The 19,831-nt window shown below is 37.1% G+C and overlaps 1 protein-coding gene and 1 long non-coding RNA gene across 3 annotated transcripts; both read left to right on the forward strand.

The window, feature by feature from the left end:
* Positions 1-237: 237 nt before the first annotated feature.
* On the forward strand, positions 238-3,454 carry LOC139189206 (uncharacterized). The gene is made up of 2 exons (XR_011572868.1): positions 238-384; positions 3,130-3,454. It is a non-coding gene; the product is annotated as an uncharacterized lncRNA (long non-coding RNA).
* A 4,460-nt stretch (positions 3,455-7,914) lies between these two features.
* On the forward strand, positions 7,915-19,829 carry LOC103447447 (DExH-box ATP-dependent RNA helicase DExH11-like). 2 transcript variants are annotated; one of them, XR_011572869.1, is made up of 23 exons: positions 7,915-8,471; positions 8,820-9,077; positions 9,314-9,574; positions 9,659-9,727; positions 9,907-9,982; positions 10,485-10,660; positions 10,789-10,896; positions 11,848-11,949; positions 12,038-12,238; positions 12,384-12,494; positions 13,145-13,212; positions 13,423-13,813; positions 14,273-14,428; positions 14,508-14,618; positions 14,854-14,907; positions 15,573-15,830; positions 16,477-16,586; positions 16,869-17,022; positions 17,333-17,792; positions 18,194-18,408; positions 18,498-18,750; positions 19,144-19,270; positions 19,345-19,829. XR_011572869.1 is itself a non-coding variant. In XM_008386637.4 (23 exons), exons 1-23 carry the CDS (start codon positions 8,337-8,339, stop codon positions 19,555-19,557), a joined length of 4,053 nt encoding a protein of 1,350 aa, XP_008384859.2. In that variant the 5' UTR covers positions 7,915-8,336; the 3' UTR covers positions 19,558-19,829. The 2 variants fall into 2 exon arrangements, 1 of the variants encoding a protein (XP_008384859.2); XM_008386637.4 differs by having other exon boundaries at positions 18,512-18,750.
* The last annotated feature ends 2 nt before the right edge of the window (positions 19,830-19,831 follow it).

The following is a 19,831-nucleotide window of genomic DNA, read 5'->3' on the forward strand; positions in this document are numbered from 1 at the left end:
ATTGATTTTGAAAGTGAGAGACCAAAATGATGAGTTTGATCAGGAATAAAAACAACAAAAAAACCGGTTTATAGTTGATACCAAAGGCAGTGAAGAAGTAACGACGATGACACTTCTTTGAGTTCTTTCGACAGCCCATCAAGCAAAACCTGCCAAAAACTAAACCCTACATAATCGGAAAAAAAAAAATCAACAGTGTTCGAAAGGTTTTTTTAACCCCCAAAACACTCCAACCCTGGAGCCCAAAACATGGATCTGATAGAAGCCGCGAATAGGCTCTCGTTCCAGATCGGATTCTTTGGCCACAATAGCCACTTCGGGCTTGAGTCCCTCTCCACCGTTGAAGGCTCCTACCCCGTCAACTCTCTCCTTGATTTCATTCTGGTCAGTTCTCTCCTTCCACTTTGCAATTCCGCTGCCAATTTTATTTTCGTCCAGGGTTTGCCTTCGCAAAGTCACTCCCTTTTACTTCTTAATTTGCATAAATTGGATGCCATTATGTTTAAGTGTCGAATTGCCGTGTTGGACTTTGGTATAAGTGCATTTGGAAGCTGAATTGTAATGTGGAGAGTGTAAGTTTGAAAGCTTCAATGCTTCAATGGTAAGCAACCAAAGATTGGTTTCAAAATTTGTTTCCGGAAACTGGAGACTAGGAGAGTATTTTCAATTTGGTGTGAGCGAGATCAAATCTTGATGATTTGGATAAATTCAACTCTATCTAAAGATCTCATTCCTTTGACTATTGGAATGGATGATTCCAGATCCCTGTGGCTTTCTCTGGAAAAACGTTTTGCTAGAGCTTCTCGCACACACATTCATAGTCTTCGTGCTAAGATTCAAATGATCCAAAAAGGTGATTCTTCGATGACTGATTACCTCAATTCAATTAAAGAAATTACTAACAAATTGGTTGTTGTGAGTGAACCGATTTCTGAGTCTGATTTGGTAGCCTATATTCTGTTTGATCTCCCTGATGATTATGAATCATTTGTTGATTCCATTGAAACCAGAAATGAATCTGTTACTTCTAATGAACTTCATGGTTTACTTTTGAGCAAGGAAATTTCCTTTCAAAAGCGTAAAACTCGATTGACTGCACCCAATGCATCTACTCCATTTCATGCTTATGCTGCTCAATCCTCCAATAATTCTAGTCATAACTCTTGATTCCGAGGGAATTATTAAGGCCGCAACCAGAATCGTACCAAATTCAATCAAAATCGCAATTTTGGGGGAAATCAGGGTGTTGTTCCAACATAACTTGTATCAAATTACTTGTCTAAAAACCTTAATGGTCGCGAATCACTAAGACAATTAGATAGTTTAATCGCAGTGATTAATAATTCAGAGCAAGCATGCATCCATTCATAAGTAAATTAATAAAGTCACATATTCATGATAAGGCTTAAGGCTTCGCTCTAGCAAAAGGACTAGTTACGAACAATCATAATAAAAACTAAAGAAAATATATTAACTAGAAAAAAGATTGAAAACACCTTTTAAGTTCTCCAAAATATTGCGTCTCCTCCCAATGTTGCATCCCCCAAACCCTAATAGCTAAAAAGTCTTATTTATACTACTCCAAATTAAAACCCTCATAGAAAAGGTTTTTTAAATAACAAAAGGATAACTAGAAATTATATTCATATTCTGACTAGGAAATCTGCCCATAAAAAAGATAGCCACGTTCCTGCCCATAAAAAAGAAAATCATGTTCTTTCATCACTTCATTGCCATGAATTTGGCAAAGAAGATTCGTCAAAGGTTCAAATAAAAAATCTATCTAAACCCTAAACATTGTTAGAAACCAATCAAATATCAAGTATATAATATATAACAATTGTACAGTTTATTTCTAATAGAACTTTCACAAAAGATACAATATATCTCACAATATGAACAATTAATAAAATTGAATAATAAATCACAAAAAAACACTGACTTGTTGTTTGAAGATAGAGGCTTGCAAAAGCAATCTCCTAAGACAGAAATTCGTCCATGCACCAGTGCAGCAGTTCTATGGACGTCTATCTTGCAGGATACAACTATCTAATTTAAGTTCTTGCACTCGAACTTGGATTCTTGTCAAATTGGTTGCAGTGTTTCTTTGTGAAGTATGAAAAAGGAGGCGATGAAATTGTTGTTTTGGTTTCTGATTTGACAGCCATATTTATAATGGCGTAATGGAGCAGTTAAAGATGTTCATGTTTATCCTTAAGAACGGTTGTAAATGTTCCCGTGATCAGTTTTATCCTTTCGGAAAAAACTGAATGCAAAAATAAAAAATGTAAAAATGATACTTGTGTTTTTCGTCCATCCGAGCCCCAAGGACAATCTTTGACATTTAATATATGCACTCAAACTATCCAAGTCTAGGACCTAAGGTCCATAACTTTGGCCCAATTTCTTTCAAACCATAAGTGTGGAAACACACTTATAGAGTGGATCTTCTAAAGAGGAATAGGCGATTTGGGAGTAAGAATCCCACAAGTTTCACAAGTTCCAACAAACATTAGATAGAAATTTTAACAAACTTTAAATTAATTATTATTATTTTCACTAAACATGCAATACAAAGCACGTTTTAGTGCTCTTTCATTGTAAGTTCGGTTTCCTTATTGGGAAAAAAGTTCTATTTTTAAATTGAAGCTTTGTGAAAAATTATGTATGTGCATATTTTTCTTGTCGATTAATTGTCTTTCCAGCTCTATTCTTGACTAAAAGTTTGTAATCGGTTTCATTAAAGACAATACTATTTTTAGAAAAATTATTACCTGTGTTTGCACCTAAAATATGTCATTCGGGCTAAATATGACAAGATATGACATTTGGAGGATTACCTAGGAGAAAGGCTAACTTGGAAGGATGTTTGGCTGCAAGTAGGAGAGTTTGACATTAAAATAATACTTGTCCTTTTTGTTTGGGTGGTGGAGGTTTGCTAATAGATTAGTTTAATCAACAATTGCATGTATTGCAAGTGGATGGGAGACAATATACAGACATTCTGACAGAGGACATATGAAAGAAGCTAGCTTGCTTCTTTTAATTATTTTATTGCAAATGGGAAATAGACATGTGGTGGAGATGCAACTTGCCTATTTTAATATTATTTCACAATGCAAGCTGCAGAGGAGTTTCTTTCGGGCAAGTGCAATGTTCTCAGCAGTGGGCTTTCTCATATATATATATAAAGAAGCAGAGGCACAATGATTATGGACACTCAACCAATCAAACAAACAAATACGCAAACTCTGCTTAAGCCAGATTTGCATACACGAAGCTGCAGTTAGCCCCCAACCTTAATCATTCTCAGGATCAGCCATCACAAAAGCCATTTTTTATCTAGTTTATTAGTTCTGCTGCTCACTAGTAGTATCGATCTCATTTGTAGTCTTTGTGTACAACTCATTTCCAGTCATTTAATCTATAAGCAATCTGCAATATTAGTCATTCACTCTCCTCTGCATTTTACATATTATTCAATCTCTTCATATAAGTAAAATCCTTATTTTCAAGGCAAACAAAGAACCTTAATTTGAGTCACTCTCACTCAATGACACAATCTCTTGGTTTGAAGTCAAATACAGGCACAACCTTAATCATTCAAAACCCTTCTACTAGCGGCAGCTAGTAGTGGCACGCCCACACCCACCAATTTCGTGTTTGAATAAATTCTCAGCATGCCCGCAAGACCCATGACGAATTTAGGAAGCGAACATATTTTGGCACGCTCGGTGAGACCCTTATATGGAGTTAGATCATGAACAATCAGTGGCGAAGCCACATGAGGGCGAGGAGTGGCGGCCGCCACTCCCCTCGCCGGAAAAACAAGGCTTGAGGGCTGGCCAGCCCCTCCCCTTCTGCTGCTGCTGCTCTTCGTCTCCTGCAGCGCCGGTGCTGCAGTTCTGCTCTGTTGAATTTTTTTTCAAAACACCCAGGTGCCGTTTCGTATAAATGGGGAAAGAAACGGTGCCGTTTCGTATAAGTGGGGGAAAAGAAACTAGTTAAAAATTTTGAAAAAAATGGAACGAAACAGTGCCGTTTCGTATAAGTGGGGGAAAAGAAACTAGTTAAAAATTTTGAAAAAAGTGGAACGAAACGGTGCCGTTTCGTATAAGTGGGGAAAATAAAAAATATATATATAGAGGGGACCACTGTCTCCAAAGCTCACTACTGTCTCCAAACCCACCGGCTGCTGGTCCTGTTTCAAGCCATCGAATGCTCCACTATGCTCAGCGCACGATGGTATCTGCAGTGTGACTTCCATATTCTGTCATTTGGAAGCAAAAGCTTTGCCTGACTTGGTGAGGCTGTTATCCGAAAAATTGTATGAAACTGCCATCGAAGCAATTCAAACTCTTTCGACATTGGTTGTCAAAGCCTCTCCTCAAAGAGGAGCCAGCGTCTTGCATGAGGCTGATGCCATAATGCCGATGTTGGAGATCTTGTCTTGGGGAACAGATTCTCTACAAGAAGATGCATTGAGTCTCCTCGAAAAGGTTTCATGTCGAAGGAAATGGTTGATGTGTATGGATCAGCAGCTAGATTAAATCTTGCTGGTCTAACTAGAACGAACATCCATGAGGATGGTCGCCATTGTCACTCCTTGAACGTTATTCGAAATCATCAACTTCTTTTACTCCGGGACTGATGTAAGGCTAACAAGTTTTGGTTATCAGATCAGAAGAACAAATGTACTTCAACTCTGTGAATATACAAGGATTGAGTTGGAAAATTTAGTGCAGCAATAGTCACTAGCAAACATATTTATCATACTATTTAGTGATTAGATTTTATCTTGGATTCGACCTTTTTTTTATAATTGTTTTAGTCTCATCAAATTTAAGGTCTCTCACTTAGACCGTGGTACTAAGTCTAAGTGGCTTTTTAATCTTGTTTTGGATGAGTAAAATTTTTGGACAACGTCGAAGTTTTAGCTTTCTGCAAAAGATCTCCAACTTCCGTAAATTATTCTTAGGTTAGGCTAGCCAACCGAAAATAATCTTATCAAACGTGGAGCTAGTATGTCCAAGTTACAAGGACAAGGCTATGATGGAGCTAATAATATGAAAGGTGAGCTAAATGGCCTTAAAACAAAGATTTTGAACAAGTATCCTTAAGCATTTTATGTTCATTGTTTTGCACACCAACTTCAACTAGCTCTTGTAACCGTTGCAAAAGGAATTGAGGGTGTCGCCATTTTGTGCTATGAAAAGAGATTTTTCTGCTATGAAGATTGTGAAAATACCATTGCATAACAAAATGGAAGATCAATGGTTGAGTGATAGCATATTTGTTTACATTGAGAGATATGTATTTGCTTTTATTGATAATGAGCCTATTATGTGACGTTTTCATGACATGAAACCTCACCGGCAACAATTGTAATTTGTTTATATTGATTAATTATGAAAGACATTACTATATAAAAAGATTTAGCTGTTACCATTTTTCTTTAACCTTGCACTCTTTTAAGTTCGCCCCTCCCCTAAGAAATTATGGCTTCGCCACTGTGAACAATCCTTATGTTCATGGTTTTTCTCAACATGCTTTTCTGGAGTATGAAGAGGATGATGGTGTTGAAGAATGCCCGAATTATGGCTATGAAAATCATATGGAGCCAACCTATGAGTTGCCAACTTATGGGTACATGGTTGAGGAGTACTCAAGTCCCATGGAGTATGATTGTCAGCCAACTAATGGCTACCAACTAAATAATAATAATCTTGAAGATTTGCCAACTTATGGCTATGATGAAGGTTATTATTCTTTTAATGACAATCACATTTATGAATACTATGATAAGCCAACAAATGGCTTTGAGTATCAAAATGCTTCCAATGAGTACATAGAGCCAGTATATGAGATGCCAACTAATGATCATCAAGATGAAAAACTCTACAATGAGGATGTGGGCAAATTAGAGAAGGTGTCCAAACTCTATGTGGCAAACATCGAATATGGTGAAGAAGTGACCAAGTGTTTTGAAGGGATGGAGGAAAGCTACATAACTTTCAGAGAAAGCTATACAACTTTCAAAGAAAGATGTACAACTTTCGGAGAAACCATGAGAAAGTTGATAGATCGAATGGGTCAAATCTCCTCTACAAAACAAAATCACCCTACTACAACCAAGGAAGAACAAAATCTGCATATTGATGAAGGCCAAACAATGGCCCCACCCAATGAAAAATCCATGAAAATGGATATGGTTGTAGGAAACCAAGCTGACATATAGAAACCAATAACGGTTAAGATGGAGCTTATGGCGATTGTAGGCCCAACACCTACACTCAGGGGGCTTGAACTTGCACCTCATGGGGAACCTGAAAAAGAAGAAAATAGTTCCCACACTCATCCCTGCCAACACAAGCATGTTGTCCGCACCAAGATCTAAAGGAGGACAAAGCTTGGGATCAAACATGAATGGCCTCCTCCTCCTATGGTTCCCAAGCTACATGGCATGCCCAGTTTAAATGGTGGATCGGATCTCTCTACACTCAATTTTAAAAAGAGAAAAAAATTTGAGTGTTGAGAGAAAAATAACATATGGGCAATCAAGAGGTTTTATCCAATATGCCCGAATAAAGCTCATTTTTATTGTTTTTCTATATATATATATATATATCTATTGAAATGAAAAGACAAAAAAAAAAAAAAAAAAACATTGGGCATCCCTTTTCTTTTAACTTTGCCCGAGCAAGCTTTCTTTGTTTTTTTTATTATTCTGCCCGACTTGGGCTTTTTCCTCTCTTTCTTTGTTTTCCCCGAATAGGCTTTATTTTATTTTAATATATATATATATATATATATATTATGTTATACTATATTATAAGACAAATAAAAGCTCTTTGTCCCGGACAAGGATTGTCTGCGCTTCAGTGTCCTTCCCGAGCCCTCCTGTTTTGTGTGGTCACGATTAAGTTACGTCAACATTTTATATTATTTTTTTTATAGATATAATAAGACATAAATGAATAGTAATATAAAATATTGACGTGACTTAACCGTGATCACACAAACAGGAGGGCACGAGGAAGACATCAGAAGTGGATGGCAGACAATCCTTATCCTTTTGTCTCGAAGGGGATATATATTATATTATATTTTAGTATATGAAAAGCACCAACAAAGAAAAAAAAAAAAATCTGGTTTGCTTTTTTAATTTGCCCGAATGGGCTTTTTGTTGGTAATTTGCCCGAAAGGGTACCTCTCTGTTTCTTCCTTTTTTTTTTATATTATTTCTCTCTCTTTCTCTTTCTCCTTGTCAAGCTTGTCTCCTTGTCTCTCTTTCTTCCATTTTGCCCGAAAGGGCTCTCTCTCTCTCTCTCTCTCTCTCTCTCTCTCTCTCTCTCTCTCTCTCTCTCTCTCTATATATATATCTATACATTATGATACAGGAAAAGAGAAAAATAAAGTGAACTTTAACGAAAAGCAACCGATACTGTTCATTTTAATGAAAACCATATTTTTACACTAAAAAGTCAATCATGATACTATTCACTTTACCCTTTATTTTGTCTTTATTATTAAAACTTAAAATTTTCAAACCCCTTTAATTAGTTTTTCTAAAAATAAAAGCACTCTGCCCGAAAGGGCTTTATATATAGGTATATTATATTATATATTATTTGAGAGGCAAAATAAATGGAGCAGGATCCTCGCCAGATCCATTCCCTAGGATCCTAGGAATCCCACAATCCTGTTCCTTCATCGTATATCGGACGGTCAGAAATCATTTAAAATTTAAAATTTAAAATTCAAAAGTAAATAGTACTTAACAAAAATTAATCGCACGATATATAATGAACGAATAGGATTGTGGGGAAATGGATCCGGCGAGGATCCTGGTGCAAAATAAAGTACTTGGCCATACTATGTGTATATTTAATATTATAGTATATGGAAAGAGACAACAAGAAAAGAAAAAGTTGTCAGAAGTCTCTTTTTCCTTTGTCTTTCTCCCTCTTTATCTATATTTTTCAGTTTATCATCTTTGCAACCAACAAGATGCTTCCGTGTTTTTTGGTATCAACGAGGAGCACAAGCCAGAGTCTAAATGCAATGGAAAATACAGTTTTACAATTCTCTCTCTCTACATTTTCCTCTCTCTCTCTCTCTCTAAAACTCTGATTTCTTACTCACTAAGATACTATTTTGATACCAAAGTGAAGAAGTGACAACGACGACACTTCTTTGAGTTCGTTTCTTTCGACAGCCCATCAAACAAAACCCGCCAAAAACCAAACCCTTCGGAATCGGAATAAAAAAAATCAAGAGTGTTCGAAAGGATTTTTTTTTAACCCCCGAAACACTCCAACCCTGGAGCCCAAAAAATGGATCCGATAGAAGCAGCGAACGGGCTCTCGTTCCGGGTCGGATTCTCCGGCCACAGTGGCCACCTCCGGCTTGAGCCCCTCTCCACGGTTGAAAGCTCCGACCCCGTCAAGTCTCTCCCTGATTTCATTCTGGTCAGTTCTCTCCTTCCACTTTGCAATTCCGCTGCCAATTTTGTCTTCTTCTAGGGTTTGCCTTCGCAAAGTCACTCCCTTTTACTTCTTAATTTGCATAAATTGGATGCCATTATGTTTAAGTGTCGAATTGTCGTGTTGGGTTTTGGTATAAGTGCATTTGGAAGCTGAATTGTAATGTGGAGAGTGTAAGTTCGAAAGCTTGAATGCTTGAATGGCAAGCAACCAAAGATTGGTTTCAAAATTTGTTTCCGGAAACTGGAGACTAGGAGAGTATTTTCAATTTGCTAAACATGGCTGCAACTCGAAATTCGGGTATTAATGTATGCGTTGTTGTGCGTGTATCAGCCGCCTGCTTTTCCTAGGGAGACGCCTGGATCAATAAAAGAGTATATAGAGGAGAAGTATCTATCGCTGAGATTGGATGACGAAGTATTTGCACCCGAAAAGGTTGGGAGGCAGTGGGATTTCGACTGGTTTGATAAGGCAGATGTTCCCTTGGAGCTATCACTGCCGCGCTGCGTTGTGGTTCCCACGTGGGAATTGCCATTTCGGCGCCAGAAGAATGGGTCGGCTGAAGGTCAATGGGAACCTAAATCTGTGCAGGTATGTGGTTCACCCAGTGTTTGTGTTTACCCACACATGTCGATTAGCTTAGCGTGGGAAGTCAAAAGCACAATGGGGGTATATATAATTCATTGATTGTTCTAGATGCTATTAGAATACAATCTAAATCACCAGGAATTTTTGTTCTTTAGGGTTTTTTTGTAGTGTTTTAGTGCTAAATTTGTTACCCTTGTGTTTCTAAGTGTGTCCCAGAGTTTGCTTTTATATTGGTTTAGGTGGATGTGTCAGAACTTATAGTAGGAGCTCGAGAGTCTGGTTCATTGCCACGTTTGGCTGGACCAGCTAAGGATTTTGTACGGGGAAGCATCAACAACCGCCCTTTTCGTCCAGGAGGCTTGGATGATTCCCAATCTCTAGAAAGAGTTGTTCCTGATGGTGCTTGTAATGGCGAATGGGTACGCGAACTTCTGGTTGGTGGCTCTCCTCAGGCTGTACCTCCAAGCTTTAAGCAAGGATTGGACCTTGGTGATCTGAAGGTTAATTTAACTGTCATCTAATTGAAAGTTGTAAAAATATATATTATACATAACATAATATTGATGGAATAGCTTTTTTGGAAGGCCTATCCATGCTCATGGAATGTATATAAGGATCAAAGTTCCATGGAAAGCACGTCAGATGAAAAACTGGTCAGTTTTGCCTCTCTCTCTCTCTCTCTCTCTCTCTCTCCCCTCTCTACTGAGTCATAGTTTAAGAACTCAGTGGTTCCTCCTATATTCTTTTTATACTTCTATCCTTTCTATATTATAATTGTCTCTTATCTTAAGTTGACAAATGTTTTATTTTTATGTCTTGCTGGTATTCGCAGAGTGGGTTGTCTGTGCAGTTTGATGACCTGTTCGAGAAGGCTTGGGAAGAGGAAGTTGTTGAATTTGAAGGAGATGGTATGTATAAACTGCTAACTGGATACAATTTGTTTATAATGTTTAGAATTTTATGGGTTAAGAGTAAGAGCTGTAACTTAATTCACTGGGCCTTGATGCTTAAGCTTATAAAATCGGGGCAGTCGTAGGCCAGATTTAGAATATTTCTGCTTTCAAATCAGCTCCAGTTAACTTGGATCTGTTAGGTTGAGATTGCTTTGATGTTTGTTCTCAACTAAGTGTAGAAAGTAGATTATGCAGAACTGCGATACATTTCTAGATCATGTATCCACATTGGATTTCAGCTTCTACTAGTTGCAGGGTTAATAAACCATGCATCTATAATAATTCATAAAGTGAAAAGTTAACTCTATTCCCCCTGCCTATCAAACATCAACTAGGGTTATGGATTATGTTGCAAATACTTCACCAGGTAACTTTGAACAAGGGACAATTCTGTGAGCAGTCTCTTAAGTGTTTTGCTTTCATTATTTTTGGGCTAATGTGGATGCCATCCACAAAGGTCAATTGTCAGGATCAGAATCTGTTAAGTCAGAGGATGAAGTAAAGGAGGTTGATGTTGCCATCGATTCTTGTGAGCCTGAATTGTCTTTGTTGGATGAGCTTTTGTCAGTTGAGGCAGGAGAAACAAAGTCAAGATCTAATGGAACTGGTGAAGAGGATGAACAAAATCCGAAGGTGGTATTTAGTTGTGAAGTAACAGTTTACTGAAAATTTCTGATACTTCCACATGTCATGTTTCGTGCTTTTAACTGAAACTTGCTCACTGCTATATTTTTATTTTTTAACTAGTTCACCATTGGCAGGCTTGGGCTATTAGTGGAGGTACTGAATATATTGCAGAGAACTTTCATGATCTTGTTCCCAACAAAGCAATGGATTTTCCTTTTGAATTGGACAAATTCCAGAAGGAGGTATCGGTCAATCCAAACTCTCTTCTGCTATTTTTCCATTAGAAGACTGATTTCTTTTTTTTTTCTTGTAAAATTCTTTTAGACCAAAATTTATAGATTGATTAGTATCACGTAAAAATGGTAGCGGTAGATCCTTGTTCAATGATTAGTTTTGAGAGATAAAATTCTGATATTTAATTACTAAGCTTGGTTTTCCTTGGCTTGTAGTTGAGCTCATAGCCCTTTAGCTAATACAATTTAATTATAATAAAGGTCGTACCCAGTGCACAAGGCTCCCGCTTTACGCAGGGTCTGGGAGAGGTGAATGTCAGCTAGCCTTACCCCCATTTATGGAGAGGCTGCTCCCAAGTCTCGAACCCGATACAATTTAATTATAATGATGAAAAAAATGAGATCAATAGTGGATTTATACATATACATCACTCTCAGTCTGTTTCAAAAGTGGGATGTTGCAGATGACCCACATACATTGATTTTACTGACTACATAACGAAGTCAATACGGTTAAGTGCGTTGTACATTGTTGTCATGTAGAGAACAGGGCTAGATATATGTATGTTGTTGGGTGAGTTATACTTGTAGTGCTATTGAGAAGGTTCAAATTTAAACAGTTGTGTAGCTACTTAATTATATTATCCAAATTTTCACCATATGCATTAGAGAGGGCAGTCCAAACAACTTTATATCTTCTTCTTTACAGAATCTAGATGTCATGATAACGCAGCTTCTCATGTTGAAACTGTCATCAGACTTTTCATGTGACAGTAAATTGTAGGATTTTGTGGACGAAAAAAACTTACACATAGAAATCCTTCATATTTCTAAATCTACTTTCCTCCTTTTCTCTCACGTTATAGATTACAAATTATTTAACATTATTATCTTTAAGATTGCTGTGAAATTCTGTTTTATACCCTAAATAAACTTTCCTCCGCGTTGGGATGTTTACAGGCTATTTATTATCTTGAAAAGGGGGACTCGGTATTTGTGGCTGCTCACACATCAGCTGGAAAGACAGTTGTTGCAGAATATGCATTTGCTTTAGCATCAAAAGTACAGCTTGAATCTTTGAGCTCGCTGTTACTTTAATCATATATTTGGTTTCTTTGTCGATTCTGACCCTTGTGTTAATTTTGTGCAGCATTGCACCAGAGCTGTGTATACAGCTCCTATCAAAACCATCAGCAACCAAAAATATAGAGATTTGTGTGGAAAATTTGATGTTGGACTTCTCACTGGTGATGTTAGCTTGAGGCCAGAGGCTTCTTGTCTCATTATGACGACTGAAATATTGAGGTCAATGCTTTATCGCGGTGCTGACATAATACGTGATATTGAATGGGTAAAAGGCTGGGATTCTGTGATATTCTTTTGAACAGTAATTTCCCACCATTTTATTGGTTAAGTTTTGTATTTTGTTTTCCCCAGTTTTTTTTAATAAGCAAAAATATTTTTTGCTACTCTTTCTGCATCTCTGTGGGATATAGGTTATCTTTGACGAAGTGCACTATGTCAATGATGTCGAAAGAGGTGTTGTTTGGGAAGAAGTTATTATAATGCTTCCAAGACACATCAATATTGTCCTCCTTTCAGCTACGGTATTTACTTTTTCCTGATACTGTTGCCAATCTCAACATGAATGAAATATGCAAATATCATGAATGAAATATGCAAATATGAAGTATGATTATCTATAAAAGAAAAGTATAAGGGTTTAAGTTTGTTGATCACTATAGTCTTTTATTTGACAAAATAAATTATTGATTAGGCATTTAGGTGATATAGCAAAGAATTTCTTAAAAGTTATCATTTCTTACTTCGTAGTACTAGAATATATTAGGATCAGATGATTTAGACCAAATAATTTGATTGATAATAAATGCTATGGTTGGAAGAATGTACCTATTATCGTAACCTGGGTAGCGAGTGGATTTGCTTGTTTACCTTACCATGGTGCCTACTCCCTTGTATACATCTTAGAAGTGCCTATTATCGAAACTTTGGTAACAATTGAATTTTCTTGTTTACCTTGCCATGGTGCCTACTCCCTTGTCTATATCTTATAAAGTAGCTATTAGCAAAACTTTGGAATAACTGTTGTTGCTCTTAAGCTAAATTCTCAGCTTCTGTAAATATACTTGGAATTTGATATGTGGACAGTTGGTCTTTGTTTTCCCCTGCCCCTGTTTTATTATTTTTGTTTGCAGCACAAGATGCATTGCATTACGTATTAATTATGAACTCGTAGGTACCAAACAAAGTTGAGTTTGCTGACTGGATTGGACGGACAAAGCAAAAGCAAATCCGTGTTACCGGGTAAGCATGAATCTTTGTGGCATATGGATTTATTTATGTTATTTTGGTTATTTTGTGACAGTTCAAATTATTTGAAACTCTCTTGATCTGTTTTTGTCTTGTTGTTCAAACTATTTATATAAGGATGTGGCTCAAAGGAAATTTGAATTGCATTGTTGTCAACTTATTTACACGATTTTCACATTTGAGAGTATAATTTTCTGATATCAGGACTACAAAAAGACCAGTCCCATTGGAGCACTGTCTATTTTACTCCGGAGAACTATACAAAATATGTGAAAGTGAAAGCTTTATTCCCGAGGGGTTCAAAGCTGCAAAAGATGCATTTAAGAAAAAGAATATGAATTCTGCCACTGGTGGTAGTGGATCACAGGCACCAGCTTCAGCTTCTCACGATGGGGCTCGATCTCAAAAACAAAGTTCAAACTGGGGCGGAAAAGAGAAGAAGCAATCTGGTCCCCAAAATTCAGGGAATTTCTCCCGAACGAGAGGAGAAAGTCAAAACAATGGAAATGGCATGAACAGTTGGGGTTTAAGAAGATCAGATGCTTCTTTGTGGTTGTCACTTATTAACAAGCTCTCAAAGATGTCGCTATTACCTGTATGTTCGAATATAATCCCTATGGCGCATGCCTGTTGCCTTAAATTCATTTGATTCTAGTCATTCATGGAAAGAATACAACTACCACCTGCGAGGATTGTGTAGTATTTTTTTTCCTATTAAATAAAATATAAGTGGAAAACTCAAAAAATAAAAAATAGTTTTTTCTACTGAAGTAAAGTAGTTTTAGAAAAACAAGAGGAAAGCACCGCGAAATGTGTTTTCTGCATTAGTTTCATATTTAACAGGGGAAAAAAACATTGATTCCTTCAATTTTTTTTCAGCTGTAGCTTCTACGAAAGTATTGTTAATAGTCCATGGCGAGATTGGAATTTCCACCCATATGTAGGAACCAGAGAGTTGTTGCGTTATTCTTGTTAAGCCTGTGTTAGTAACTTAGAGTTACCTTCTCTTGTAGTACTTGATAATTATGTAATCTTGGTTTCAATGTCTGCCTAGGTGGTGGTATTTTGTTTCTCAAAGAATCGCTGTGATAAGTCAGCTGATAGTATGTATGGGACTAACCTTACAAGTAGTTCTGAGAAAAGTGAGATTCGTGTTTTCTGTGACAAAGCATTTTCGCGGCTAAAGGGATCTGATAGGACTTTACCACAGGTTCGGTTGCACGCTAAATATTTCTTTATACTTAACCAGAAAAACCTTGAGGCTTGACATAATATGATTTGATATTCAGGTTGTCAGAGTTCAAAGCCTTCTTCATAGAGGGATTGGTGTCCATCATGCTGGACTGCTTCCAATTGTTAAGGAAGTTGTGGAAATGCTTTTTTGTCGTGGTGTGATCAAGGTATTTTACTTCTGTATTATTTCTGTGTCGCGACATTCGTATTTCGATTTTCAAAATGATACACCACTTACCTTTGATGATCTTTAGTGGTTAACAAAAATATTGCAAATAGTTTGTATGTGTGTGTTAATAATGACCATTAGAGTTCAGGTTTCACCATTGTTGTTATCGCATTTGATTGAGTTATGCTCATTTTTTATCTATAATGTTTTACTGCTTATCTCTGTTGTTGTAGGTTTTGTTCTCAACAGAGACATTTGCAATGGGGGTTAATGCACCAGCTAGAACGGTGAGTTGTTATGCAGTTTTCTCAAAATGGGAAGGATAATTCTGCTACAAATATCAAAAAAAAATTATGTTATTTTGTCCTTTGGCGCATATTCTATGTATCCGAATTCTTTTGTTGAATTGGTTTTCTACTTTTTAATTTTGAATTGATTAACATCAATCAATCTTAAAAAATTTCAAAGAAATAGTCTTACAAGTTTAGAAATAGTCCTGTTGGCACAAGTGTTTGTAAATCTGTTGACTGAACTAATTATTTCCATCATTTGAGGCTACTCCTGTAAGATCTTCTACTTTGACATCTTATAACGTGGTCATGTAGAAGAGTCTCGTTAATTCAATTCCAACATTAAACTGATTCGCTTGATGGTTTTGACTTCATACTTGAGTTCTATACTTTTATGTTTCATTAATCAGTATTTCATTAGAACAAGAAAGAACATAGTCTCTGACACCTAACTAGAGTATAATTTTCTGCAGAGCCACTTCATGTCCTGTACTAGTTGTGGTTTGTTTATACTGATGAAACTTCAATTTTGACAAACATTTCTGATTTACCAATAGAATATCTTGTAAATTTACAAGTGGGTTAGTGACAACTTACTGGGCATCTTTATACACGTTTGCTCTGTGTTGGTTGCATTCTAACATTCTTTAAGGGTTTTGCAGGTTGTTTTTGATATATTAAGGAAATTTGATGGCAAGGAATTTAGACAATTACTTCCAGGAGAATACACTCAAATGGCAGGCCGTGCGGGCAGAAGAGGACTTGATAAAATTGGCACAGTTATTGTAATGTGCCGTGATGAAATCCTAGGAGAGAGTGATTTGAAGCATGTCATAGTTGGAAGTGCAACCCGGCTTGAATCTCAGTTTCGACTTACCTATATTATGATCCTGCATCTCCTTCGTGTTGAGGAACTGAAGGTGCCTAGTTACTTCTTTCATACAAATAAGGAAGGGAAAAGGATTGCAGATCAGCATTTTACCAAAATTGAATTAACATCCCAAATTCTAGGAGCTAAATATAATGTCTGTATCATATGGTATAACCAATATATGCCTCTTGTAAATAGAGTGGCCCAGAATCAGTAATATTTCAATGAGGCTCACTAGGAGGGGAAAGAAAACCCGTTAGGTGCTGCTCAGGCTGCATTTAAAGTAATGCCCATCATGGCCCCACTGGGTGAAGGAATAGCTTCTGGATTTTAATCTAATTCTCACAGTATTCTATCAGCAAAAGCTGATTTTTCGTAAAGTTATAATGATTTTTCCTTTTAGTTAATTCTTTATTTATGGAGAATACAAGTCTTCTTTTCATATCATAAGTCCGTAAGGTTATAGCTCGGTCTGCACTTAAAATATAACAATCTTGGGTATATTGGATAAAGGAATGGCTTCTGCATGTTAAACTGAGTCTCACAGTATTCTATCAACTCACATTGATTTTTCCTTTAAGTTATTCTGTGTTTATGAAGAATACAAGTCTGCTAATCATATCGTAATTAAAGGTTTTAGCTCTGCAGTGTTAGTAACTCCATTTTAATAATATTGGTTGGGACTGTCACCGCAGGTGGAGGACATGCTGAAAAGAAGTTTTGCTGAGTTCCATGCTCAGAAGAAACTACCAGAACAGCAGCAACTTCTGATGCGAAAGCTTGCTCAGGCTACAAAACCTATCGAGTAAGTTATGGACTTGTATAATAATTCAATTTGTGTACTTGTAGCAGCATATTAGCATTTATGAATGATATAAAACAAAATTGATTTTTTTTATTTATAACAATGGCCGATGGGTTGTCCTTGTTGATCAGTTTAGTAGATGTGTAATGTGGGAATCTCTATGATACTAATATCAATGAAATGTGAGCAAATTAGATGCTGTACTGCAATTTATTTTTTGATGTTATTTTTTGCCTTTCATCACATACAAACCTTTGTGTTGCATGGTTACTTTGCATGTAGATGTATAAAAGGTGAACCAGCTATTGAGGAGTATTATGACATCCGCTCGGAAGCTGAGAATCATAACACGGAAATATTGGAGGCAGTTATGCAGTCTCCTGTTGCCCAACAATTTCTTACAACTGGGAGAGTGGTAGTCATGAAATCAGAGTCAGTGAGTCCCTTACATAGTTACACATTTATTCCAGTCATATCCTAAACCATTATTAATTTCCCCTTCCTTGCCCTCCCTCAGGATCAAATTGTAGTATTGCTCTTCTGATTAGTGTTATTATCCAGTGAACATGCTGTAGCAATATGTGTTACTAACTAGATATGATTCTTTTCCTGCATGACTTTTGGTGATTCTTTACGTGATTTGTGGTTACTGATATTATGCTGGCACCTGATGTATATCTATAAAAAAATAACTCAAATTCCAAATATTATGGGTATGCTAATACTGTATCATGCTTTACCAACAGGCGCAGGACCACTTGCTTGGAGTCGTCGTGAAAGCACCTAGTGCTACTAATAAACAATATATTGTTTTGGTGCTGAAACCTGAACTACCGCCGCAGACTCCACTGGGTAGTGGTAACTTGCAAGACAGTAAAAGCACGGATTATCCACAAGGTTTTTTTGTGGCACCAAAATCTAAACGTGGTCTTGATGAAGAGTATTGTTCTGGTGTCAAATCTCGGAAAGGAAAGGGTGTCATCAACATAAAATTACCACACCAGGGTTCTGCTGCTGGGGTGAGCTTTGAGGTTAAAGGAGTTGACAGCAAAGATTTTCTATGCATATGCAATTGCAAGATAAAAATTGACCAAGTTGGGCTTCTTGAAGAGAATAGCAGTGCTGCTTACTCCAAGACAGTTCAACAGCTGTTGGACACAAAATCCGACGAAAATAAGTACCCTCCAGCCCTGGATCCACATAAAGGTAGATCTATCTGCCAATTCAAATTCCAAATAAGATTCTGGGCAAGTGCAGTTGTATCATTACAGAATTCCCTTCAATCCCAAATAAATATACACTTTAATGCAACACTGCAACTATAGAGTTGCGATGCATGCCTTCTTTGGTTGATTGTTGTGCTGTTGGAAATTTGAATTCACTCCTTGATTTGATATTCGTTTGTCCCCTTTTCTTTCTCCTTTCTGTTCAGTTGTTTCTGTTAGGTTCAAAATTTAATTGTTGAGAAAGCCTTCTAGCCTACTTATATAATAGCTTGCATGTTCTCATTAATTGTTAAAATGTGCCCAACACTTGGGATAAATTGAGAATTGTTAGAGCTGAACTTGCTCTTAAAGCTGACTTTCATGGTGGTGACTCTGGTTCAGATCTGAAGTTGAGAGATGTGAATCTCGTGGCAACATACTACAAGTGGACTAACTTATTGCAAAAGATGGCAAAGAATAAGTGCCATGGATGTATAAAGTTGGACGAGCACATTAAGTTAGCAAGAGAGATGAAGAGACACAGTGAGGAAGTCGATGCTCTTAAGTTTCAAATGTCAGATGAAGCACTTAAACAAATGCCAGACTTTCAAGGCCGGGTACATTTCTACATTGCGCATGATATTTCTTAGTTGCTTGTGGCATGTGATAATTGTCTTAACACCTGTGATTCATCTTAGTAGTTTAGCTTTGTATTTTCAGATAGATGTTCTGCAGGAAATTGGATGTATCAATGCTGATCTTGTGGTTCAAATAAAAGGCCGTGTTGCTTGCGAAATGAACTCTGGGGAGGAGTTGATAGCCACAGAGTGTTTGTTTGAAAACCAACTGGATGACCTGGAACCAGAAGAAGCGGTGGCGTTGATGTCTGCCTTTGTGTTTCAGCAGAAGAATACTTCTGAACCTTCTCTTACTCCAAAACTGTCTCAGGCCAAACAGAGGTCATTCACTCCCATCATCTGCATACAAAACTTTCTTCTCTGTGCCAAATTGCATGCTTTAATATCGTGTTTAATACAATGATTTGGGTAGTCTACTTTATGCTTACATTTAGAGGCTGCAATCGACCAGTAGGTCTGGCCGGATTTGGTACATAGAATTTTTACTTCTCGGTGTCTCTGAGCACATACTTGTTATCAGATATGAGATGCTTATGGAATGCTGGCTTGGGTGCTGATAATCAAAACTTTGGTTACATCATGCTGCACATACCATAATTTCCATCAAAATTGTTCTGTATTATCCTCCTAGTTTAAGCGCACTCGGACAAAGAAAAAGAACAAATCTTGTTCCCGTTCCAGAGTAAACTCAATTTATATAATTATTCATTGCAGGTTGTACGATATAGCAATAAGACTTGGCCAGCTTCAATCCCACTTCAAACTTCAAATAAATCCAGAGGAGTACGCTCGAGAGAATCTCAAGTTTGGTCTTGTTGAAGTCGTTTATGAGTGGGCGAAGGTATTTATCTGAGAATTTCGTCAATTCTTCCTATGATTTTGAGTGATTGGTCTTACATCCCCTTGTTATTGCAGGGCACTCCGTTTGCAGACATTTGTGAACTTACAGATGTTGCTGAAGGAATGATAGTGCGAACCATTGTCAGACTTGATGAGACGTGTCGCGAGTTCAAAAATGCTGCATCTATTATGGGTAATTCTGCTCTGTACAAGAAAATGGTAACAGCTTCAAATGCAATCAAGCGCGACATTGTATTTGCAGCTAGCTTATACGTCACCGGAGTTTAACTGCTTCTCAACTTGAAGGTACACCTCTCCACTTCATCCCTGTTTAAGTACTAAAGAGGAGGATCTGGAGAAGCAGACATAACCGTTCGTTGTAATTGTAAATTATTTCCCATCCTGTTCCACATGCTCAATTTCCGCAAAATTATCAATGTCCGGTCATCGAATTTGTTTTATACCTTAACTGATTCGTTCTGATAACAGTTCCAGATGTTGTAGAACTACAGCAGGACATCAATGTGCAATTTTAGTTCAGATAGGGAGTTAACAAGTGAGA

Source organism: Malus domestica, chromosome 11, assembly GCF_042453785.1.
Source record: "Malus domestica chromosome 11, GDT2T_hap1".
In the NCBI taxonomy this organism is placed as follows: Eukaryota; Viridiplantae; Streptophyta; class Magnoliopsida; order Rosales; family Rosaceae; genus Malus; species Malus domestica.